General features: G+C 37.9%; 1 protein-coding gene across 5 annotated transcripts in view; it reads right to left on the bottom strand.

The window, feature by feature from the left end:
• Nucleotides 1-26,311, bottom strand: part of NFIA (nuclear factor I A) — a 384,448-nt gene that overhangs the window by 175,621 nt on the left and 182,516 nt on the right. For all 5 annotated transcript variants that reach the window (XM_017961996.3, XM_017962000.3, XM_017961995.3 and 2 more), the window contains one exon: nucleotides 8,128-8,193. In XM_017961996.3, the coding sequence (XP_017817485.1) occupies nucleotides 8,128-8,193 (66 nt within the window). The remainder of the gene's footprint in view (nucleotides 1-8,127; nucleotides 8,194-26,311) is intronic.

Raw genomic sequence — 26,311 nt, 5'->3', positions numbered from 1 at the left:
TCAACCAAGTATAGAAATTCACAACTGAGATGGGGCAGAGTAATCTGCAGCAAATAGTACCCCCTCCCCTCCATCCCTATTTGAGATATCCCAGTAGATTTCCTTAACGACAAACTAATGCCAGGGGGAAAAGAGTTGCCCGGAGCTCTGTAAAACCTGAAGAAGAGAAAAAGAATGAGGAAGCTGCAGGGAGAAAAGGTGCCAAAAATCCTTGTGGCCACATGAATTTTTTCTAGCAGGCAACTAATCAATCTGGATTAGTGACTCCAAATCCCCAAATACATTATTTATATTACATTCAGTTTACTAATATTATCCACAAATAGGTAATTCCTTCCAAAAAATAATGACAGGCTGAAAAACAACAAATTCACATTCCCATTTAAAATCAGAAGTGACCCTATTATTTGTGGCATGGAAAGCTCATACCCAATTCCTGACCCCAGCTCGCCCCCCTGATCTTTCACCACACTGGTTTTTAATTGATGGGGAGGTATGGAAAGTGGACATTAGAAGTGGTCCTTCTAAGGATATCTCTGTCAAAGGGTCCTGTCACACTAGTTCCAGGCTTAGATCACAGGGAAAACAGAGCAATGGCAGATGGAGCTGTAGCCAAACACCAGGTGCACCTTCTACCGCACTGTGATTTGATGACGGCTTCTCATTTGATTTCCTTTTTGAGCCCAATTCAGATACTGCATAAATTGTATTGCTTCATATTTTCATATTTTTAGAATCTAGATCTATGTATATATTTACACAATTCCAGACACATTCTAAATACACACGTTAAAATGCTTTTCTACTTGGAATGTTACATTCACTGGGCACTCCTGGGTCTCTCCTGGGACAAGAGTCACAGGCACAAATGAATTTGAGGACCAGAAAGAAATCCCTTTTTTTTTCTTCTTTCCTGTGTAACTCTTTGTGTGTGAAGGGTTGGAGGTGGGGGGAGCAGGGAGGGGAAGATGTCTGAAACAGACCACCCAGTCAGTCCATTTTAGAACTTGAAAATCAGGGGAATAGGATCTAAAACATTTCCTATTTTGGCTACTAGCCAACTAACCTAAAGTCTGTTCAGCTAGTTATTCTCTGCGTGTAGACAATAAAACACCCATAATGTGTGAGGATAAGACTACTTTAAAATGGCTACAAATCTCCCCCCAAACCCCCCATTTTTCAGTTGAAAAGGCGCCTTAAGTACACTGGATCCTGTGGCTTAAGCTCTGCAGCTTCCAGTGCGTCATGCACTTGGGGAAGCCCCCAGCCTAGGATGGCACCTCATCTTTCACAGAGCAAGACTCAGGAATTTCCTTTGTCTGGAGGCATTTCTAAGGAGCGTTTGCAAACAATGATGGGTCACACCTGCTAACCATACTTAAGAAAGCAAAATTCACCTAGTTTCAGACTGAAATTTCAGATGAAACCAAATTCTAGTTCCCTAGTCTCTGAAAGAAAAGAGACTAGCTCCATTGCATTGCTGAAAATTCATCAGTCAGAATTTAATTATACAGATCTGGAAACCAGAAGGCATTTAGGTTTTAATGTCTCCCTGAGTTGGGACCTTTACATATTTTAGAATATTGATCATAACTGTTATTGCTGCTATTTTGGTGGTCACTCTACTGTGTCTGTCCCTGCGGGGTTTTTTGAAAGAACACTGCAGAGAAGAACTGTTGCTAGGTAATTGTAAAAGAAAGTCATGCAAATTATGAAATATTGATAAATTGCATTTACAAGTCAATGGTGCTAGAATGCTCCTTCTTTCCCAGTAAAACATAAACTGTAAGGTTGCATTGCCTCCAAAATTTTTTAAATCACCCAACTAAATGACACATTAATCAAAACAGTTCCTAAAACAAGCAGTCCATCCAGCAGTGACCATTTTTGCAGTTTTGAATTATCAATTTTATTTTGCCTTCTCACTAGATATAAATATTGCAATATAACATTGTAATATATCTACTATACATGTGAGGAGGTAGTAAAAACAATTTAAAACATTAAACAAGAAGGCCCACAATTTTTAAAGAGAATAATGTCAGATAAAAAATGTTTATCAGAAAGAGAAAAAGAAATTTATAGGTTTCTTTTCTCAGCCCCAAATTACAAAGTAAATCCTACACATAAATCTTTTTTTTTTTTTTGAGATGGAGTCTCGTTCTGTCACCCAGGATGGAGTGCAGTGGTGCGATCTCAGCTCACTGCAACCTCTGCCTCCTGGGTTCAAACGATTCTCCTGCCTTAGCCTCCTGAGTAGCTGGGATTACAGGAATCTGCCACCACGCCCAGTTAATTTTTTGTTTTTCTTTTTTGTATTTTTAGTAGGGAATGGGTTTTACCATGTTGGCCAGGCTGGTCTTGAACTCCTTACCTCAAGCGATCCACCCGCCTTGGCCTCCCAAAGTGCTAAGATTACAGGTGTAAGCCACTGTGGTCGGCCCTACACATAAATCTTAAGTCAGGAAGTCAGTAGCATTAAAACTTATTTCATAAACATTAAAAATTCAATGAGTTAAATAATAATGCATGAAATACCAACAATTGTGGATGAAAAGAAGTACATTCCTTGTTCACCTAGCAATATTTAACAATGACACCTCTTAACAATTCAGGATGCGAACGACACAAATGAAGATGGTGAACATGAAAGCTAGATTCTACCAATACTCCAGGGTAATTTTCAAATTGGCAGGTAGAGCTGGAAATTTTCAAAATCTGGGGCAAGCATCATGATTAATGGGCTTCCACTGATTGCAAAGACCCATCTGAGGGTTGATGCCACCAACATATGTGCAACTACCAGATAAATGAGGAGGAACAAACATGATTAAACCTAAATGAAATCATCTAAATACCAACTCTGATTTCTTGTTATAAATATCACATTTTAAAAACCACTAAGATAAAGTTATTACTAGCAGGCTGTGCAGGTGATGAGAAATAGCAAATAGAAGGGAAAAATAACCAGGTGAAGATAGCCTTTCTTTCTGGCAAGGGAGTCCCACATTTTCTTTTTTTAGTTAAAGGTGCTTTCACGGATAACAGTGAGAGCCAGTGGGGGTGTGTTTTCAGAGTGCCAACGTTGGCCAATACTGTTGCCTCAGACACTGACTCAGTGCAGCCCTACAGAAGCGTGCCTTGAATTAAATAAGAAGGCTATCACATGAGCTTTACCCTCATTAATGACTGACCTGATGCACCACAGAATGCAAGCTTGGAGGACCGTTCACAGGCCCTGTAAATATCAGGCAGGCACTTCAAATGCTCTGTCCCATAAATATGTTTAAAGTAACCAGAGTATATCAGGGGAGTTCACAAAGGTTGTTTAAATAGATGTTCTAAGTCAAAAGTACAACAAATGAGGCTTAAAACCTTCAGGAGCTCTGGAAAATCCAGATTCAGTGATATACCAAAGGATTAAATGATACCAATCAGAGCTGGGAACTTTGTCTGAACTGCATTCCCTATGGTAATCAAGCATCATGCATAAACTGAAATGGTGATATTTCAAACATCTGACCACACCTGCTCATTGAAGTGGGGGTGGGGGCGGGCAGGAAGTGGAGAGGGACAACTTGATGTCCTATTCCCATTAGTACCGAGCCCTCAGTTTTGGTTTCCTAGACCTACTAGATACATCTGTTAATCTCTGTCCATGTGTCTGAGCACAGCCTTCCCCCATACCCAAATTAGGTTTTCAGCTTCCCCAGAGCGTTTTGTTTCGTTTTTTTTTTTTTTTCTTAAAATCTCTAGGTAAATCAACAGTGAACAGATACTCCAAAAATATTTGGAAGTAATGACAATATATTCATCTACTTAGGAATTTTATTCATTAAGCAAATAAGTACTAGGTACCCACTAAGTTCAAGGCACAGATCTAGGTACTGTGAAGGATCTTTTTAAAAAGGAATTTGTCATAAATCCTACCCTTAATCAGCTTATAGTTTTTAATAAGCCAGATTCTATTTGGTTTGTGCCAAGGAAAAACTCAGCTAAAATTAAAGACATCTAGGAGGAGTCTCTTCTTTCCAGAATCACCTTCTTGAGCACTCATTCTGAAGGTTCCAGCAACTCTGAATCCTTTTTGCAATTCCCTGGTTCTCAAACTCATGGGAGATGAACAGATTGTCAGGATAAAACAAAATGGGAAAACAGACGTGGCACCATGGGGATTGTGGGGATTTGGGAAACCTATGTCTGACATTTCAGAGCAGGGTAAGTACCCACAAAAGATGTCTCTAAAAGTCTTGGTATATTTCTGACGCCATCCCCTTCCACTCGAAGGCTCCCAGCTTTGGACCTCTTGAATATACGTACTCGTTGTAAACATGACAAGCTTTAACTGGAAGGTAGTAATGATAACCTTCCTTTGAGTCCTTACTGTGAACCAGGCAGAATGCTATTTTGTATGCATATTCTCAGTTTAACACTCATGAGATACGTCCTTTTAGTATTTCTTTTCTTTTCTTTTTTTGAGATGGAGTCCTGCTCTGTCCCCCAGGCTGGATGAAGTGGCACCATCTTGGCTCACTGCAATCTCTGCTGCCTGGATTCAAGACAGTCTCTTGCCTCAGCCTCCCGAGTAGTGGGATTACAGGCATGTGCCACTATGCCTGGCTAATTTTTGTATTTTTAGTAGAGATAGGCACCATGTTGGCCACGCTGGTTTCGAACTCCTGACCTCAAGTGATCCACCCACCTCGACCTCCCAGAGTACTGGGATTACAGGTGTAAGCCATTGCACCTGGCCTCCTTTTGGTATTTCTATTTTATTGGTAAGAAAGCTGAGATTGGCATGTACCTTACTCAGTCGCTCAGCTATTACTTAATTTGAACTCAGGTCTGTTTGACTCCAGAAGCAGAGTTTTTACCCATTATACTATACCAATTTTGAGTTTCAGAGACTCTGATATTTTATCTCTGGGCTTCAGATAATTCCTTCAAAATTCCCATCTAATGCTCTAATTGGGCAAAGATTTGTTTTCTTTTACAGTTGAGTCTTAAGGGAGTACAAGAAAAGAAAGCAAAAATTCCACAGAAAAAAACAGACTAGTTGGCCAGAGAAGAAACAGCTGCATCCACTTTAGGTAAAGTTACATGGCCCAGTTTACGATTTGGGATGAAACAGTGTATTACCATTTGTCTATTCATTCTCCATGGTTTAGTAGGGAAATACCATTCGTTTCCCATTACCTTTCTCAAGAGCTAGGGTAAAAAAAAAAATTATTTTCCTTCCCATATATACAAACATACACACACACACACACACACACACACACACACACACACACACACACATATACATCTATGTGAAGTCACGAGTTCCCATTTTATTTGAAGAATCAAGTCTGTTACATCTTCCAAAATGTCTTAGAGCTTTGTTGATACACCTATGAGAGTTCCCTCTTTCAAAACAAAAACAAAACACACAAGAACCTCTCAGGAATTCATCTTCATATCCTGAGGTAATGAAGAAGAGGAAACATTCTCTTGATCAACACAACACCAGAGAGTGGAACCTTATCTAATGCATGTAAATACGAAGCCCTGAATCTTCATTTATTCCTTTTGGGATTAGATGTCTTTAAGGAAGAGAGGAAAATCATTTTTCCTCCACGAACTTCATCTGAGACTGACAAGAGGCAGCAAATTTAGTAGGCTGATAATTCTTCAACTAGGGCTAAGATAAACCAGTTTCTACTACTTTTTCTTTGAAACAAATAGAAAACTGAAAGACAGGAATTTATTACTTTATCTCCTCGATATTAATACTTTCTTTCTTTGAACTCACACGATTTCCCCAAAATGACAGTGTAAATCCTGAGGTAGCATCAAGTGATCTGAGGTTAAAAGTGAACTTGGCTAGTATCTCTCTGCCTTTGGCCGAAAAATCCAGGCTCAATCCTGGTTGCTTTCTGGAATGGGAAACACACAATATTGGGATTGCAGGCAGCTCCAGAAAGGCATGCCAGGCCTCTCATGCTCTCAATTTATATTTGCATGTGAACAGCTTGTTGGCCATTTTATGAAGACAGATGAATCGCAGGCATGCTAGAGGGGCGGCCAGACCTAAATACGCGAACTACACACCCGTACAGTCCACACATTTTTGAAGATGAAAATAAAATTATACTTCTGGAGACATCTTTAGGGAGATTATGCACAAATACAATATGTAGAAAAAAGTGAAACTTTGAAAGCATCACCTGCGAGTCAAGTGGAAAATAAAGAATGAAACTAGTCTATAAATACCACTCTTTAAAATGTCAACAAAAAATAAGATGTAGCGTATATGACACTAAAAACAAACCTCCAGAGTTCTCTTTTTTTTTTTTTTTTACTGCCTGCTTTAAAAAGACAACTTTGATAAAGAAAATATCACCAAAATACCAGGATGAGGAGAGGAATTGCCAGGCAGTCCCTATTTAATGCTAGAAGCCAGCAATGTAATCAAATTTCTCATGGGTAGGAAATGAAACATATTCGGAAAAATGAGTGATAGGATATCTAATGTGGTAATCTTGATCCTTCACCCCACAATACCAACATAATTCCGTTTACCTATCTTTTCCAAAGATTGGATGGAGATCAACATGGAACAATGTACAGAATAACAAAAGGAAGAGACTCAAGCAATGGGGTCATTCAAAGTGGGTGAAAAACAAAGTATGGTAGAATTATATTGACAAGAAAAATAATAAAAGTCATAATGAACCACAGCTGACATTTTTAAAGCATAAACTCTATCAAAGATACTATGATGAGCATATTACACATATTATCTTACTTAACTCTTCCACAAGCAGGTAATATTATTACCCTGTTTTAGAGGAATAAATCTGAGAGGTTAAATAACCTATTCAGTATCACACAGGTAAGAAGAAATAGCAGAGGCAGGTCACAGCCTGAGCTTCCCCCGGCAACCCGGAGATGGAGTCCTGCTCTGTTGCCCAGAGCTGGAGTGCAATGGCGCAATCTCGGCTCACTGCAACCTCCGCCTCCCAGGTTCAAGCAATTCTCCTGCCTAAGCCTCCCAAGTAGCTGGGATTACAGGCATGTGCCACCACGCACGGCTAATTTTTCTATTTTTAGTAGAGACAGTGCTTCACCATGTTGGCCAGGCTGGTCTTGAACTCCTGACCTTGTGATCTGCCCAGTTCAGCCTCCCAAAGTGCTGGGATTACAGGTGTGAGCCACCACACCCAGCCCACAGCCTGAGCTTTTAATCACAGTGGCATATTCTCCCCACAGGCCCTTCAAGGTAAAGCATTCCACCAGAGTCCTCAGTGCTATCAGCAAAGAAGAAGATTTTTGAATTTTATGAGATGGTGTCTGTGAAAGTATCTAATACAATGTTTGGTATACTAGGTACTGCTAGTTCATGTCTCTGCTTTTATTGAAACTGATAGTTTTATTCAATAAAAAATTCCAACCCATGATAATCTTTTTCATACTTGTGCCTGTCACAAGTTCCACATTTTACCAGATACTATGATATTCACATATAATGTGTGTTCTATGTTAATAAAGCATCTGCAACAGAAAATTTAGATATTTATGCAGCTGTGGAATTTAATGCTGTCCTGTATCCTCACTATTTTATTTTAGACAATTTAAAGTAGAAAAATCCTTCAAAGCATAGATTTTTTTTTTTTTTTTCTTATAGGAATTGGCAAGGTGTTGAGCTCGCAAAAGGCTTAAAACTGCTTGTGAATGAATGATCTTAAATCACTAGTGAAGATGATCACGGGGCATTTGCCACATTAAAGAACTAAAATGAAATGAAAAAGCCATGACTCCTCACTTAACGCTATTTAAAAAAATCTGATTTGGTAAATTAACCCCACTTCTCATAGTTTAATTGGGTAATCAACTTTCTTGGGAATTCAGGTTCTCATGGGCACCCTAATAGTGTTTCGGGCCAGGGGTCCTGAGGCTGCTGGGGTGATCCACAGAACAAGAAGTTGCCCTGTTAAAAGTAATCTACTTAAGTTTCTCCGAGTCTCTGGAGTTGTTCCTACCGTGGGCTACTTAGAGGGTAGGCCCCCAAATCCTCGCACTTAGTCGGCCTGCTGGCTGCTGTGGACTCTGAAAGCAGCAGCTAGAGTCCCAAGCTAAACTTACCATTTTCTGGCTGGTCCTTAATGTCAGCGTCACTTGGCTGGCTGGGACTTTCAGATTGACTTGAATCTGAAAAACATAAAAATACAGCCAACAATTACAGGGTCTGCAAGGGAAAGTGGATCAGAGGTGCCAGACTTTCTCAAAAGGTTCAACCTATAAACTAAGAATGGGAACGTTACAGAAATGACATGAGACATGAAAAAAAGAAAGGACGGAAAGAGAAAAGAAAGACAGGGAAACGCAGCAACAACCTGTGCCTTTAGAGAGGACGCTCCGGTTTGCGGACACCTACAGTGGCACTGGCTTTTGCCAGATCACAACTTGAAGCTCTTCAGCAACCATTCTCTTAGACCATTTCCAAACTGCTCTTCTCCACTATTTATACACTTGAGTCTGATAAAGACTTCATCCTTCATTACACACATCTGAAGCTTGATTCAGAACATAATAAAGTGTCAAAACATATTTTGAAGCTGGTATATAAAAGCAACCCAAACAACAGTAACAAGTTCTGTTGATATTTAGCTCTACATTCCAGCAACAGACTACGCAGACTAACACCATTAAATACTAGAGTCCTAATATTCCATCACATTTTCTTGAAATAACTGCTTAACTCAAAGAAGTCTTTCCGAAGGTACAAGTTTCCCCTACTTTATAAGAATTATTTTTTTCTTGTACTGATGCATTTGGGAGAGCCTACAAGGATGTGTTTGCAAAAACAGATTTTTGTACACCTTTATAGAATTAAACATTTTTTAATTTAAAAAATATAATCATACTTTCAAACTAAAAAAGGAATTCGATTAACTTAATTTCTAAATGAAATAATTAAAAATCAAAGTAACTTAATTTTTAAATTAGATAAAAATTAACTTAGATCAAAAGAATTTCACAAAATTAGAAACAAGCATATTTATGGTACATTTTTGGGGGAGAGGAGAGAAAAAACAGGCAAAATGTTTCAAGTGGAAAGTTTTTGATATAAAAAGAAAGTGTTGTCTGAGACTTGAAGTCGTTTACAACATTGTTTAATAGCAAACAAAAAAAATGTTTTTCAACAAAATCTCTGTATCTGTGGAGAGCTTGAATCCTAACTTCACCTTGACTTCACAGGTTTAGAATTAGTTGTCTGAAATTTGACCACATTTCTGCAAGTTTAATGTAAGGTCAAAAGGTCATGATACTTAACTGTGATTAAACAGAAAATATTACTTCTATAGCAACTGAGTTATAGCATCACCGTTCTCTTTCTTGGAGATGCTGCAGAAAGAAGTGGCACTACTAGTGACCTTAGGTCTAGAAATGCTAATTTATTACTTTAAAAGATTCCCTGCTTTTAAGCAAACGAAGATTTTAATTATAAGTGCTATAGTGAAAAGATCTATTTTTAAATTTTCAGATAATCTTAACCTGGTGACTACAGCAAAAATTCTATGTTGATTCAAAGGTTTAAATAACAGAAGATGCTAAAAAGTGAATTTTTATTTGAGTCTGGCAAAGTGACAGCTTTTATCGTTCTGTAACAATTGCCGCAGAGAAGACACAAACAAAATGTATTACTACATGCCAAAAACCTTTAGAGAAATCCTTCAGAATAAACTACAAAAATACAAAACCTGGACTAAAAATCAGAAATGCAAACAAATTTACATTGATCCATATTTAAATTTTTAACTACATAAATTAATATTATGGATATAACAAACAATTTAAAAATACAGCATAACTACCTTCTTTTTCTTCTAGGGAACAAGCCTATAATTTTACCATTAGAAATTACACATTAAATATTTTGAGTAGTAATTCAGTATGTTTTAGGAGAAAGACATACCTCCATTGTTTTTGTTCTGGACAATCCTAAACCATTAATTTCTATAACTAAAATGAAAGCAAAATATCTAATTTTGTTTTAGGGAAAATTAAAATTCTTGATCATGTCCTGAAACAGATACATAAAATTCAGCCAAACATAACATTTTCTTTGGAATAATACTAGCAAACATACATCTCTATCCATGTACTACTTCTATGTATAATATCTTTATAATTAATCACTTCTCTATGAATAAATGGAAAATAGTTTTATCTCAATTATTAGATATACAATAGCCAATTACACTTCTGATATTTATCCATTAATATTAAGGCAAAAAGGGATAAGGAAAGATGCTAAATTTTTTTTTAATATATAATCTGAAAGTGGACTTCTTTCTTCTTTTCATTTTTTGTTTATATTTGGTTTGCCACCTACCTTTACAGAAATATAGCATAATAGAAAACATGAACAGCAATAAAAGATGAATATTAGGTATGTTGAAAGAAAGTTTAAAATTCCAAGCCACAGAAAAATAAGCAAACCAACAGCAAAAGAGTGAGTGGCAAGAAAATGCTCAGAGTTGGTCTGCAAGGGGCCGCGGCGTTCTCGTGAAAGCTCAGATACAAACACTGGAGAAGGCATCTAGCCAAACTGAAAACGGAATTTATTTTTTCTAGTTTTATTCCAAAGCTGGGGACACTGCTATCCATCTGAGGACTGCATACTAAAATGCACCATCCTGCGAGGTAAGGGGCAGGCAAAGCCAAACATCTACATGAAAATGTACATGATCTCAAAACTTCAATAATTATTTTCTACCCTGGGCAGTTCAATACCATTTTCTTTTTCAGCCAAGGAGGAGGAAAACTACCCAGTCTTAGTGCTATTCTCTGCTGAGGATGCATGGACACTCTTTCTGGTATTGCAAAAGGTCACTGATGCTGTTAAGTGTGGAGCCAACCAGGTGACCAGAATTACAAATTAATTTCTACCCATGCATAATTGATACAAATGAAAGATCTCTTTCTCAAACATTTGCATTAAAACACTATCAAGAAGGTTAACAATTAATTTACTTTTCTCCTTTATATACTCCATAGACACCTGTCAGAAGCCAAGGTAACTGTGTCTTACTCTTTTGGACAAATACCACGTGGTTGATCGATTTCTACCACCTTAAATAATTAGGAACCTAAGAAAACAAACCCAACTGCATAGAACTGGATGTTCTTCTTGTATCCGAGTCTCCCATACCAGTGAGTTTCTCTTGCTTACTGGTTGAAAGCCAGAAGATTTGTATATTACAATGAAGAGAGTATTTACTCACACTGTGTTTAAAGGATGGGGTTGGAAATGCTCTTATAAGGAAGTACATTAGGGTTATCAATTTTTTTTTCCTATCTAAGGATTTGCTTTTTGTTTAAGGAAACTTAGACTTCAACCTAACCTTGAAAAGCAATGTTTCTTTGGGTTTTTAAAAAATTTATGAGCAGAAATTTAAACCTAAAATAGACAGGGTTTGCATGTGCGAGGCTAGGTTAAGAACTCTTAATTGAACTGGTAGCCATCCATCTATGCAGTTTTATGGCGCCTACAACTATATTGCCGGAGTACTCAGACAAAGATAGTTCACTGTCAACGTAATCACTAGGGAAAGGAATAAAATAAATCCTAATGCCTACATATTAGTCTCTGCTTCCAAACGCTTGTACAGTGCAAGAACGGAAATCTTGTACTGGATTTGCTACATGTATACATATACGGCTCCTCAAACCTCAGGTCTACTCCTCTTCAGAATGAAACTTCAGTACTCCTTTGGGGAAGGTGAGGAATGACAAAAACATGGTAGTATGGTAAAATGGATGAGGCAAAAATATAAATATCCCTTCCATGTATTTTATGTTCTTTAGGCAAGAAACAAAGATAGAATATTGCTAAATCTTCCCATTCACCTAGAATTAAACATTTTGTCCTCTCCAGTCCTTCTTTCATTGCAAACGTATCTCTTACAGTGTGATTAATATTATGCTGTAGTAAGGTCTGTTTAAACCATCTCCTGAGAATGTCAGCTTCTAAAGAAGAGTTCCTTCCTACTCTTCTCTTATCCCCGGTACTTTCCACAGGGTGCCTGGCCCAGCCAAGGAGTTCAATAACTGCTGAACTGAAGAGATGAATTTTCAATTGTTGTTCGGCTTTCTAATACTGAACCACTGTCAGTGACTGAAAAATATACTAAGCTTACACCTGAAAGGGGAGTGGGACTTCTAAGATGAGAAAGGAGGGCAAAAAGTCCTTTATCTCTGCTTGATGCCTTGCTTCTTGAGACCTGGCAAGGGAATATAAGGCATATCCCTCTGGTTTGTGAGTGGTTTGGAAATCGTACACAGTGTTTAGAAATTGCAGGCAATCATCTCCTATGATCTACTGGCCCACGCAGCACAGAGGCTGAGCTGAAGGCCGTATCTGACACATAGGAGGCCCTCCAGAAATGTATACAGGTTAAAATGATGAATGATGGAGGAATATTTCACACATTTAAAAATTACAAAGATTAAGAGAAACCCACCATATTCTGGTGTCTGTAGACTACCTCAAAATCCTCACAACTGCTGTTGTAAGTTGCTTGATAAAGGAAAAGCAGACACACTGGTGAGGAACCCTTCCCACCCTAAAACAAACCAACGTCATTTCTGGTCCATCAACATGACAGCAACCAAAGTCTATGGACCATAAAGGCATAAATTCTGGCTCCACTAGAAAAATAATATAGCCTAAATTTCAGCCTCCCTACATGCATAATGATTTGGCTAAAGATGAAGTCTGAAGAGCCTTTGTTAGAATTTTATGTCCAGTTTTAAATCTCCCAAATTAAAAGACGGTATGAAGAAACCAGAAGGCGTCCAAACCCAAAAATATTAGTGAAAGAAATAAAGTGAAAATTCCACTCTCATGAGCTAGAGTTGCTTGTAGTATAAAAACTAAAAGACAAAGACAGAAGTGAATACTTTCCTGCAAATAAATGAAGAGTTAGGAACATTTCTGAGGTAAAAGAAAGTAAGGAGTAAGGGTGATTACACTCTGAGTGTAATAAGTGGTTATCCTCTACAATTTTGGACCTTAAAGATGTTCAAAATTTAGATAAGTTTTAGTTTCTTAGGGTTTGGAAAGATAAGTACTCTGCAAAAGAGTCAGGCCAAATAATTCAATTTTTGACATCTATAAGGTTATAATAGAAAAATAATTCTGTTCTTATGAGTAACATAATTATTAAAATTACTCTATTTTGATCAGTCAGTACCATAAGTTTATTACATTAATGAAATCCAGAAAATCAAATAGCTATAATAGTCACATTTTGCTTATTAGTCTCACAGCTGCAGTTACAAAAGAAATGATTATTGCAATACTTTATAATATTTAGGAAAATTATCTATTTTTTCCAGTATGACCGTGACCTTAAAGACTGAAGTGTGAGGAAAATATTTGAAAAACCTTATTTGAGAATGTATAATGTCAGCACACAGGTGTACATATGTATATACAATTTGTAGCTTAAGGGTAAACATTGATGAATACAACACCATCAGCTAAATATAATATTATCCATCACGGTCTGGTTAAGAACAAACAGAAATCTGTAACACCATTACTAAATCTGGACCACCGAAAATATGCAATTATTATTAGCATTTCCAGAGAATGAATAAAATCTTCTAAGCTCAGTGAATAACCATACTAATATTTAAGGTCAAGTAATGTACACAACTGTGGCCCGCTTAATGAAAAATTAACATACAATAACCTAGTTCCCAAAACAGATAAATTATGAGGTGAGTCATACCATAAAAGTTTTCTTCAGCTTTAAAAATGGAAACACTCTGTGGTTCTTTAAGTGGGAAATCTTCTCATTACTGGATTTTAAATACAAAATTTGATCTTTATAACTTTCCCAGCAAGCTAGAATTGAGTGTTTGTCTAGATATATGTACATGGTAACTGTAGTAATTAATGTATGCAGAGTGAGTCCTTTATCGAAGGGAGATGGGGAGCTGTGGCGGGGTGCAGGGGAACTCCTAGCTCCAGAAGGACCAGGCTAGTTTGCACACACTGGTCCTCATCTCCTCTATTCCTGATTCGGACAGGGAGCAAGGTCTGTGTTGCTGCAGCCGCCACTTGGAAGGGTTCCCTCCACCAGACCACCCTGGGGGCTGCCAGCTGCTCTGGAGATCCACCCCCTTAGTCACTCCCCTGTACCGCACTGTCAAGGCCTACTTAAGATTGTTACATAATGTAGGTTACTACCATTTTCTTTCTCAAAACTTTTCTTTTTGTAATGCCTTTCTGGCCATGAGTTTGTGATATATTAAATTTACAGAAATTCAGTTTTTCTGGTATTTCATTAATGTTGGTATTCCAGGGCCCATCTGTTTAGTCGGTACTGTGTACGATGATAAGACTGTTTAAGTTGAAGAGTGAGTCAACTGCCTTATCACCTACTCATCAATGTGTTATTTTTCTACATGCACAAGGAGGTTGCAGAATGATACACAGTTCTAACACGTTGAGAAAAAAAATGAAATGGCATAACTATTGTTGTGTTATGACAGTGAGAGGAGGATCATTTCTAAGCTTTAAAAATGACAAATTCAGTCACTCTGAAAGTAATGACAAAATGACTCAATCATTAAACCTTCAATCTTCACATGAGGCTGAATTTCAAGTAATGATCAGCTTTCTCAGTGATGTTATAAACGAAGTCAATGGTAAGAAGCTGGTGATTATAAAAGATAGGCAAACACGATACTTCGACTAAGTTTACAACTTCTCACATTTTCTTTGACAAGACCCTTTGACTAAACCAAACTAAAATGTCTAGGTAATCATTTTGAATTTTGTTTTCCCCGTAAGAGGTGCTGTGTTCACAGCGGTGCCTGCTGATTAATTCAGAACTCAAGTTATTGAGTCTACCGGATCACCTACCCACTCCCATGTAAACAAAGACCTGCTTAAAAAGCCATCCCTGCAACATTACTGCATAGCAGAATTGTGCTTAATTTCCCCGTTTAGTCACTTTTTTCACAATCAAAATTAATCATAACACTAGGTTCTTGGAGTTCTTCAACAGAATGATATATACTTGAAGATTACTCATACGGCGATCTATACCACTTAATGTAGAAAATTTCCCTGCATTCGTTCCTACTATAAAATACATGCTTCAAATGAAAACGAAGCCTAACTGACTTATAATCTACATGCATTATTTTCATGTACCTGGATGTCTGTACAAAATTTTATTGAAATAATAAAATGCCCTCTATCAAGTAAAAACATGCTATTTAAGTCCAGGTAGCACCTTAAAGTACTAATTTTCTTGCATTCCTATTCCACCAATGAAAGGAGTATGAAATGGTAAAAAGATGGTGTCGTAAAAACCTCAGCTATATCCTTTAACTGTGCTGGATCTCAGTTTCTTCATCTGTAAAATGGAGACACTACTGATCATTTTGCCTAACTACTTAACAGGATGTTGTGTGGCTCAAACAAAATAATGCAAGAAAACCTGGTTTTGAAACTCATAAAGGCCCCCCAAAAGGTACATTTACCTCTGTCATATAATCTTTACATCCCAACAAGTTTTGTGTTTCTTTGTAAAAAATCAACCCCAACTGACACATGATGTGATTTTAGTATAAAACATCAGGAGCACAGACCTGGTTTTAAAGAACAGGTTCTTAATTCTCATATACTGGGAAAGAGATTATCTTTGATAATGGAAATGTAAATCTCAGCTTGCCGTTGTTTATTCCAGACAGGCATTTGTGTGTTAAGTCTGTTTATCAGGCAACACTTTGTCTAAGCCAGGAAGTAGTCAGTCTTTGTAACAAGATGTATGCAAATGAATTTCCCATGAGTCTCTGCAGCAAATTGTAGGAGAGAAAAAATAATTCCTTGTTACTTTACCAGCAAGAAGCTACCTCAAAAGTAGACCAGAGACAGAGAACTATGAGCTAGACTATGCTGATGAGTTTAAATGAGTCCTAAACATGTGCTCACAGTCTGTTGCTCTTTATTCTAAGCAGACTTGGTGCATTACATCTGTTTATCAGACAACACTGTCTGGATATTCAGGCTTTGGAACCTGTGTGAAAATGAACAGTGACCATAATCCCATGAAATAACCTGTCTGTGGCAAAACTCCAAACCTCCTGCACTTCAAGAATTCTCACCAACAGAAACACCCACAAAACCTTGGAAACTTAAAAAAAAAATACATCCAGCTCTAACTCTTTGTCATCTATCATAAATAACTTTTGTACAGGCATTGGATTCCCTAATGGTAATGACAGATTCATGTCAGAATGGTGAATTTCATCATGCAAATTAGACTGATCAATAAAATATTTGCCAACAACAAATGCCTTATTTATCAAAACAGAGCTTTTAAAATAAAATACTTTTCTATCACAATAGAAAGTTTTTATTCTCTAATTCTATTATTAAAATATTTGTCCCAAATCTTTTTTTACTCCTAATATAACCAATTCTTTTTTTTAAAAAAATTCTACATGTGAAGAGTTGAACAGTGTATTCATTTTCTTTTTGTTTTTCTTGTTGGTTTTCTACAGGGTTTGAAAATCTTACGGAAGGAATCGAATTGGTTTAGCTTGTCTTCCTAGACAAAATAAACACTTTAGGACTCTACTTGTTTGTATTCTCCTCAGTGGCGCTGTATGCATCAGCAGCTAAAAACAAAGAAACTTTTTAGCTGCTCAGACAAAATGCAGAAGCTTCCCAAACAACGAAGCAAGGGAGGGGGCACGGGTTCAGGGGAGGGTGGGGGTGGAGAAGTGTGCGGAGAGTCTGACAGTCCATTCAATATAGGGATGATGGCTATAATGCATCCAGGGTCCCCTTGCTAATTAAATATGCATTGGCACAGTTTTGATCGATGCAAGCCATGGATCAGATGACACACCTGCAAAATCTTGAGCCCAGAGCTCCCAGGAAAAGGGAAAATACAGTCTTGTCTCCTTATCTTTGTTTTCAAAGGCTCTCAATTTCTGTGCTTAGATATCTAATTTAATTCTCTCACCCCTCAGCAAACTGGATTAGGGAAGTCAATACTGCCTTTGTGCATCGACAGGAAAACACAGCTTTCCTTTTATTCAATTTAGCTATGACCTTTAGACAAAGATAAAGACAACTGTCTAAAAGTAAGGTTAAGGCCTCAAGAAGAAGACTCTCGCAACTAAGGCTCCCTAGAAATTTTGGATGACAAGGTGGGAGGGTTTACTGTGACATATCCCTTCCTGGTGAGAAAAAAAGGAAGAAAGGGAATTAAGAATTGGTGTGGGGGGATGGGGACAGGGGAGTAGAAGGGCAGGAAGATAACATGGTAGAAGAGGTTTGAAACCACAGAATAAATGACTAAACTCTGAAAAAATCAACTGGGTCTTGTCATATCCATAATCAGAAAATAATTCTGTGAAAGGATAGGAGTAAGAATGGCACAGTAACAATTTGCCTAAAAAAATGCAGAAGGCTTAATGAGAAGGTTGACGATTCTGTGGTTGGGTAAATCAGGAATTTCTTTTCCCCTTGAAGCATTTGAGAAAACAGGATGGTCTATGGAGTTTTGCCACAGACAGGTTATTTCAGTGTGTTGGTGAATCCCACTGCTGAGGAAAGCTATAACTAGAGATTCTAGACAAGTCTGGGATTCTGCAGTCATAGCAATACTGAGACCACTACTCCTACCCAAAGGGGAAATGATATTGGATCATTCTCCTCTGAAACAACACAGGTTGTTTTTTGATTTACTTGTCTTTGGGCCTATCCATCTCATTCATTCATTCATTGATTCATTCATTCGCTTGGCATCTACTACGGCGCCTTTCACACTGTATACCTGGAGATACAAAATTGAAAAAGGCAAGGTCCCTCCCCTCAAAAAGCTCCTAATCAGGATAAAGATTCTGTGACATTCCCTCTTGACTAAATCCTATCTCCTGGTGAAATTGGGGTAGAGCAACAAGTTGTTATGTATATTCATAATTGCTTTTATTCTTTTACTATGAGCAGCAATCAATACCACTAAATGCACCCTTGGAACAATTTACAGCAGCCCTGATACTAACTGGTGGTGGTAGTGGTTAGGGTTAGCTCTTCTAGTGAGATAAAGAGAGGTTTAGGCAGAATCTTTTTTTAAGTGGAATATTAAGCTATTTCTGCATAACTAGCATTGCTGGAAATGGTGTAAAGTATCCAATTTTATTTTTTCTTGAGACGAAGTCTCCCTTTGTTGCCCAGGCTAGAGTGCAAAGGCACAATCTTGGCTCACTGCAACCTCCGCCTCCTGAGTTCAAGTGATTCTCCTGCCTCAGCCTTCTGAGTAGCTGGGATTACAGGTGCTGCCACCACGCCCAGCTGATTTTTGTATTTTTTGGTAGAGACAGGGTTTCACCATGTTGGCCAGGCTGGTCTCGAACTACTGACCTCAGGTGATCCAACCACATCAGCCTCCCAAAGTGCTGGGATTACAGCCTAAAGTATAACAATATTTTTTTAAAATCAGACTTTTCTCCTTAGAAACAATTTAATAGACAGTGCAGAACGTTATTCTGAATTAGGCCTGGTATCCTCCCTTTAATAGAAATGACAGTTCTAGCAGAAGTAGCTATAGTATAGTGAAAAAAGGCAAAAGGCATGATAAAAGAAAACCTGGGTTTGAATCCCTTCTTGGCTATTTACTAGCTTTGAGGAACTGGGCAAGCCCCTTTACCTCCCTGAACCTCAACTGACTCATTCCAAATACCCAACTCTAGAGACTACCAGGACTGAATGGCATGATTTACAGTGCCTTGTAAATTATGAGTGGCTATAATTCTCTAACTGTTCACTGCTTGGAAGCAGGTTTTCTAAAGCATATAGACTGGTTAAAGCATCACACTATTTAATTTTCTGTCTCATTTTTACTGGCAGATAGCACCATGCCTGGAACATACAGATACTAATACATGTTTGTTGAAACGGAATTTAAATATGAAGATGAAAAAATAGCTCTTTCAGGCCAGGTACGGTGGTTCATGCCTGTAATTCCAGCACTTTGGGAGGCCGAGGTGGGCAGATTACCTGAGGTCAAGAGTTTGAGACCGGCCTGGTCAATATGGAGAAACCCTGTCTCTACTAAAAATACAAAAATTAGCTGGGTGTGGTGGTGCATGCCTGTAATTCCAGCTACTCGGGAGGCTGAGGCAGGAGAATAGCTTGAACCCGGGAGGATGGCTTAAACCTAGGAGGCAGAGGTTGCGGCGAGCTCAGATCTTGCCACTGCACTCCAGCCTGGGACACAAGAGTGAAACTCCATCTCAAAAAAAAAAAAAAAAAAGTAAAATTTAAAAAAAAAAAGGAAAGAAAATTAGCTCTTTCAGAGCCATAAAATGCAATAGGATCTCTCTTGGGAAAGGTCAATAGGTATTTGGGGTGTTCTTTCTGGTTTGGGGGAGACTCCATGACTAGAAGATGGTATGTTTCCTGTGGTAAGAAGGGTCTCTATGGGAGTCAGGATGTCTACTTTCTGGTCGTAAATCACCCATTTTCCCTTGGATATGTAAATTCTTACCTCTCCAGGCCAGAGTATGTATAGATGAAGGTGGGGGTTAGGTGTCCAGTAAAGGTGCTTTCCAGCCCCAGAGTTCTACATTTGAAACAGATAACTAGCAATTGAGCTGTTGGTCTTTGGCTGCATTCAAGGCTAAGACTCATTTCCTCAAAAGGCACTGAGTGATATTTGCTTATTTGCTGCTGATCATAAGTGCAATTAGAAATAACATGAGTGCAATAATTACAAGTCATAAACTGTGTCATCTATACTTTATAAATGACCACAAATAGCCCTCTAACAGTTGCAAATGTTTATTTTCAGGGACTTGGCTAACCCCTGACCACAGAAGACCATAAACAATGTTTTTAACTTTACATCTTGACCCATCGGGTCTTCCAGAAAACTTTGTGTTTCAGGAGCTACTAAAAAGATACCCTCAAAGAATTTAACCTAGGTCCTAGAATTTAGGTTAATACTTGAAAATATATATTTTAGATACACCTTCTCTACGTTATATCATTAAAATAACGTGTTTTCAATTTCCACACTGACAATAACTTTTGTGTAATAACTTGGTTTTTGAACCTATAACAAATACACATGAATATAGGGAGTTAATCATTTGGTAAACCAATAAATGCTCCACAGAATTCCCAGACTATAATAAACCTCAGGTAATATCTGATTCTTCAGAAATTCACCCAAGCCTTTCCCAAGTGGAAATAGGCATACATCTTGCTTCTATGTCTTTATGAGAGATGAAATTATTTAAATGATGTAAGTGAATCATTTCACTTATAGGAGCTTCTGTTTGAAGCTTTGTGGCTTTCTCCCTGACATATGCAGTGCTAAGTTATTTAAAATTAATTGCAGTACAATATTTTAAAATTTTTTCACATGGTGCTAATCTCGAGTGCTTTGGAAGTTTGAACCACACTTGGAAGCCATCAAGTTCTGTGTATCTTTATACTATGGAACAGTGGAACATGCTAAAAAGATTAGTCAGTGATTTTCTAGTGAACTTTAATCTATAACCAAAGCTATACTGAATTCTAAAACTTCAAAAATGTATGAGTTGATACAAATGGGAAAACTGCAAACATCCTATATAACAAGGAAAAAACAAACCTAGATAACTGTAACACGTGAATTCACTTATGTAGCTTTGAAATCCTGAAACGCTTTCAAAGATCAGTAACCAGTCATGGGATCCCACACACTTAAACTCAGCTCAATACCATTGAGCTTCTGCACTTTCGCCTCCACCCAAAGTTCATTCTATCTGTCATTTCTGTTTTCACCTAAGTACACTATTTACATTCTTGTCTGTAGTTACACTGGGGGGAGATAAAAGTATTTTCCATCTCAGTAACTCAGTGTTTATGAGTAACTTGCTTAGTAATAATCCTAAAATTAAATTGTCTTCATGTAAGGTCTAGTAATAGTTTGTGTGGGATTTGCCAAATAAACTATCTTCGGGAAATTCTTTTTTTTTTTAGATGGAGTTTTGCTCTTATCCCCCAGGCTGGAGTGCAATGGTGCGATCTCGGCTCACTGCAACCTTTGCCTCCTGGGTTCGGGCAATTCTCTTGCCTCAGCCTCCTGAATAGCTGGGATTACAGGTGCCTGCCACCACGCCCAGCTCTTTATTTTATTTTTTATTTTTATTTTTTGTATTTTTTAGTAGAGATGGGGTTTCACCATGTTGGCTAGGCTGGTCCTGAACTCCCGAGCTCAAGCAATCCACCCGCCTCAGCCTCCCGAAGTGCTGGGATTACAGGCGTGAGTCACCACGGTCAAATTCTTTTTTTTCTAAAACCTTCTTTTTTGTCATCTGGATGTATTTTAATAAAAAATCATGTTTGCTGGGAGGACTCTCTCTAACATAGGTGCTATTTCAATAGCTTCCCATCAAAAAGTCCAAGAGGGTGACTGGAACTTTTACTCTGATTCACTTTTCAAAAATCAGCATGGATCCCTCACTCCAAAGAATGACTATTAATTAACCTTTCTTAGGAGGAGGAAGCTTGTTTATGTCAGTCCCTCAAACATTTGTTATCACCTACTGTGTGCAAAGCATTGTGAGACTTTATTCAGTCTCAAGATAGCTCATCATGTTCACCAAGAATTCCATTCATTCAACTCTGTATCATTTATAAAAGTTTACACTTTTTTCTTTTTTAAGTCAGAGTCTCACTCTGCCGCCCAGGCTGGAATGCAGTGGTGCGATCTCTGCTCACTGCAACCTCCGCCTCCCAGGTTTGGGTGATTCTCCTGCCTCAGCCTCCCAAGTAGCTGGGACTCCAGGTGCATGCTGCCATGCCTGGCTAATTTTTTAATTTTTGGTAGAAACAGGGTTTTGTTGGCCAGGCTTGTGTTGACTTCCTGGCCTCAAGTGATCCACCTACCTCAGCCTCCCAAAGTACTGGGATTACAGGAGTGAGCCACCGTGCTATTTGTTTTCTGAGAGTAGCTACTTCCCTCATCTTCACTGGTGGTGAGAACATGGTGTTTCTCTGCGTTAGAACCCTTGCCAAAGTCTATCAGGGGGTAAATATTTCTATGAATTTGTAATGGCTTATCTGTTTTATATTCAACAAAAGTTACTTATCTCTTGACTTCATGGTTTTTCAAATATTTTGGTCATGGTAGAAGCCTATTCACAAGAAAGAGCCTAGAGGAAGGCTGGGGCACCGGTGTGTAAAATACAAGTGAGCAGCTCTACCTGCCCATCATGCCCCGTTATCACACATCCTCACCCCACGCTCCCGCCTGCGCTGGGCTCCTCGCAGCAGTGTTTAAACCCTGGCAGCATCAGCACAGCCAAGGCACTAACCTGTGTCTCTGAGTGATACCAGTATCACCTCTGTCTTTTTGCAAATTTACAACCTTTAAGTAAGCAAAGAATAACCAGTAACTCAATCAGTTTGGTTAACATCTACAGACATTTCCTTTGGAAACTGTCCTGTTTTAATTTTTGGTTACTAGGAAAGAAGATAAAAACAAATAATGATTGGGAAAAACAAAGTCAAAGGAGAAGCAGTTGGAAAAGAAAAGGAAAAAGAAAGAGGTAGTAATAAAAGAAGTGGTATCCTTTGAACAGGTGACAGAAATAGCAACTCTTCAAATGAGATGGGACATTTTATTGGCAACAAACATGGGAAATGTTATAAGTAAGAATCAGAGTTTATTCAAGAATTAAAGGTGAAACAATACGCGGCAAGGTGTCTCCAAATTACCAGGTTAGTGTTGGGGGATGGACGGAACAACACAGCAGAGCTACATGGGAATGAGGTGAAAAAAGGGATGAAAGTCCTTCTCCCATTTCCTTTGATTCTGGCTATCACCTCCTAAAATAGCACATAATTCTACAAGGAGACTATTCCATTTAGTAACTTTGAGACAATTCTTTCTTGTTACTCTTTGCCCAAATGATTTCCAAAAAAATCACCGAGTGTGTTTTCATTTTCTATTTTTACTTTATACTTTAATAACTCATCTATTGACTTAATGATTTCCTTTTCTCCTCTAAATGGAGGTCCTATAGAAAGGAAAACATTTCTAAGTTTTAGTCAACAAAGCCATAAGTCTTGACTACACTCATGCTCATTACAACCTCACGTCTACACCACTGTAGATACACTTTCTTCCAGTTGGCCTTAAAATCAGCATGCCTTTTGTTTTCATGCTACCTCGTTGGTACTGTAAGGATATGTTTAGATTTCAGACTTTAAACAAACATATTTACAAGGACTTTCATTAAAAACATTAGGCAAAAAATTTTAAATTAGCAGAAAGTAACATCTCAACAGTAGTAGAAAGAAATAAATTATTCAAAACTGTATACAAACACTGAAGTCATAATGAACAAAGTCATGCTGTAAGAAACCTCACTGTGAAAAGCTGGTACTTGCACAGTGATTGGGAGTGAAACAAAATAAAAATTTTAACATAAAAATATCTTATCCATTGCTTTTCATAACTCACTCAAAACTCCCCATTGTAGCACTCTCAAGGCATAAACTCTTTATTTCCATAAAGAAAGTATAGAACAACGTTAAAAGTCCCAAGACTCAGAGAAGAAATTCATGCAGAACATCAAATGTTACTCAACATTTTCAAGTAACCATAATATGTCAAACAGACCACATGATGCAAGTACATTTAAATATAAGTTTCTATTTCTGTTTTAAAATAAAAAAGATCAGAAATCTGAATCTGGAAAAGCAAAATCTCTTGCAGGTTTAGAAAGCATATACAAAACCTGGCAAAAGAAAACACTATTCACTGCCACCATCTGCTTTCTGGCACACTGAGGAAACTTTTACTAACAGCAACATTTTCTTACATTAGAAAATCCACTAATTAGTTTTGTTGTAATAAGAAAAATAACCTTTGCATAGAAGGCAGATCGCCAGCTTGCTTTTTTTGTTGTTGTTGGCTGTACCTTACATTAGGCCTGTAACATTTCCACGTAAAGCTAACCTCTTACTGAGTTCTCTTCTCCTAGAGTCCTTTATTATTCCTGTTTAGTCTAAAGTAAGTACAGATGCACTTTGACTTATGATGGGGGTTGCATCCTGATAAATCCTTTGGAAGTTGAAAGTAGCATCAGTTGAAAATGGATTTGATACACCTAAACTACCAAACATTACAGCTTAGCCTCGTCCACGTTAAATGTGCTCAGAGCACTTACATTATCCTGCAGTTGGGCAAAATCATCTAACACAAAGCCTCTTTTATATTAAAGTGTTAAATATCTCATGTAATTTATTGAATACTGTACTGAAAGTGAAAACCAGAACTGTATGGGTAATCAAAGTCCCATTTTTATGGAATGCGGATTCTTAAGTTGAACCATCATAAGTTGGAGACCATCTGTATTCATAAATGTGAGTGCAACAGAGGGGAAATGCTTGAAGATATTTGGCTTAACGACCCCTCAAAATGGACATCAAGTTCAGAATCAGGAAACCTGGGATTCAGTATCAACTGTTAGAAGCTGCGTTAGCCTGGGTCTTACGTCATACCTCATCTTTAAGGCCACTAAATTAAATGGGCTCCAGATTTCCCCTAAAATTCCTCAATTCTTTGACTCTAAGTCATTTTTTCCCTAAGAATTGCATGTCCCAAGAAACAAATGACTTCAAAAGAGCAATGGAGCTTCAGACATCACTGATAAACACTAAATAACTTTGGTAATTGTGTCACAGATATACTGATTACAATATTACAAATCATTTAGCAACCAAGGAAATGGAAACTCTATGAAAATTTCTTGATAATATACTCTAATCATTTACTCAGCATATCATTCCACAAATAAAACTACAAATATTTATTGAGCATGTACTATGTGCCAAGCACTACTGTGAGTGCTAGAGATGAAGTCATGAACAAAAAAGGCTCACCAAGCTCTGCCCTCACCAAGTCTATATCACAGGAAGCTTGTCACCTAGGGAGCTGACATTCGTCCGCTGATGAATTCATTCGCCAACTGCAAATCCCCACACTGTGCAGAGCAGAACAGTGACATAGTCTCTGGTGCCTGCTCACTGCTCGAAAAGTCTGTGTGAAAGTTCCTTAAGAAGACAAAACAAATGGGTACAAATACTATTTTCTGAAAAACTGCATGGAAAATAGGTGTCATGTCCTTCGAAACAAAACAGGACACTGAGGCAGTGACTGTGACAGTTTGGACACAGCTTTTCTGTGAAAGATGTCTGCGACTTAAATTCCTCAAAGAGGCCCTGTGCCTTGAGTGAACACATTCACTAGTTCAGAACTCATCTCTTCCATTCTCTTGATTTTTTTTTCCATAGGCTTGAACTTAGCTAAATTTAAAAACAAAGCTGCAACATAAGATGAGCTATTGCAATCTCAAAAGTCCCTCTGCCTAAGGAATGAGTGACAGGCTACTGCAAGTTTAATTACCCCACTGGGATTGCAAAAACAAACCCATTCTACTCTTCTCAACTATATGGCAACAATGGGTTTATGAACCCTCAATTGTCATTTAAAAACATTAATTAAAATTGTAACACTTTATCCAATGCTTTCTACCAAATATTTGAAAAGATTTCGGTTAAACTGTCCCCAAGATTGGCTTTGCTTCTACCTTGTTTACGCCAACAACCTTCTTAGGCACAGGAGGTAATTACACTCTTTCCCAATCTCTGTTAGTCACATGTATACAGCACAGATCTCCGTCTTAAATTTAGGATTCTATCTTTCTATTCTAACCAGTGTAGAAGAAGATAACGTCAGAATCCTTTCCCTTCCTCTTGGCAGAACTCATCATTCCTTCCTCTGGCTCCTTCCACCCTGGTTACTGAGAGTGAGACTCAGCTCCTAATTCACTTCTCTGTGTATATAACTCCCATGTGCTTTCCCAACAAGTTATAAGTCCTTGAGGGCACATAGCTCCTACTTGCCTAAATGAAGTGCTTGCACGTAGTAAATGTTCAATAAGTGAGCCTTGAATGGAAGAACAGAGAGGGGAAGGGCCAGTCTGGCCAAGATTTTAAAGGAAGAGTAGAAATCTATCTCAGAGATGGCTTAGAGACTTTTCTATCTCCTAACAGAAACAAAGTCCAGTTAGAACAAAGTATAGATTTTTCAATTAAGGCTAAAATTCCTAAACTGGCTACACATTAGGGAGCAAATTTCTTCTCTTTATCAGGGATGGGCAAAATGTGTCATCTGTGCTCATAATAATCCTAATTGACAATGTAATATTTGAAATATAAACCAACAAA

Source organism: Papio anubis, chromosome 1 (assembly GCF_008728515.1).
Source record: "Papio anubis isolate 15944 chromosome 1, Panubis1.0, whole genome shotgun sequence".
In the NCBI taxonomy this organism is placed as follows: domain Eukaryota; kingdom Metazoa; phylum Chordata; class Mammalia; order Primates; family Cercopithecidae; genus Papio; species Papio anubis.
This window is presented reverse-complemented; position numbering and strand designations above follow the sequence as displayed.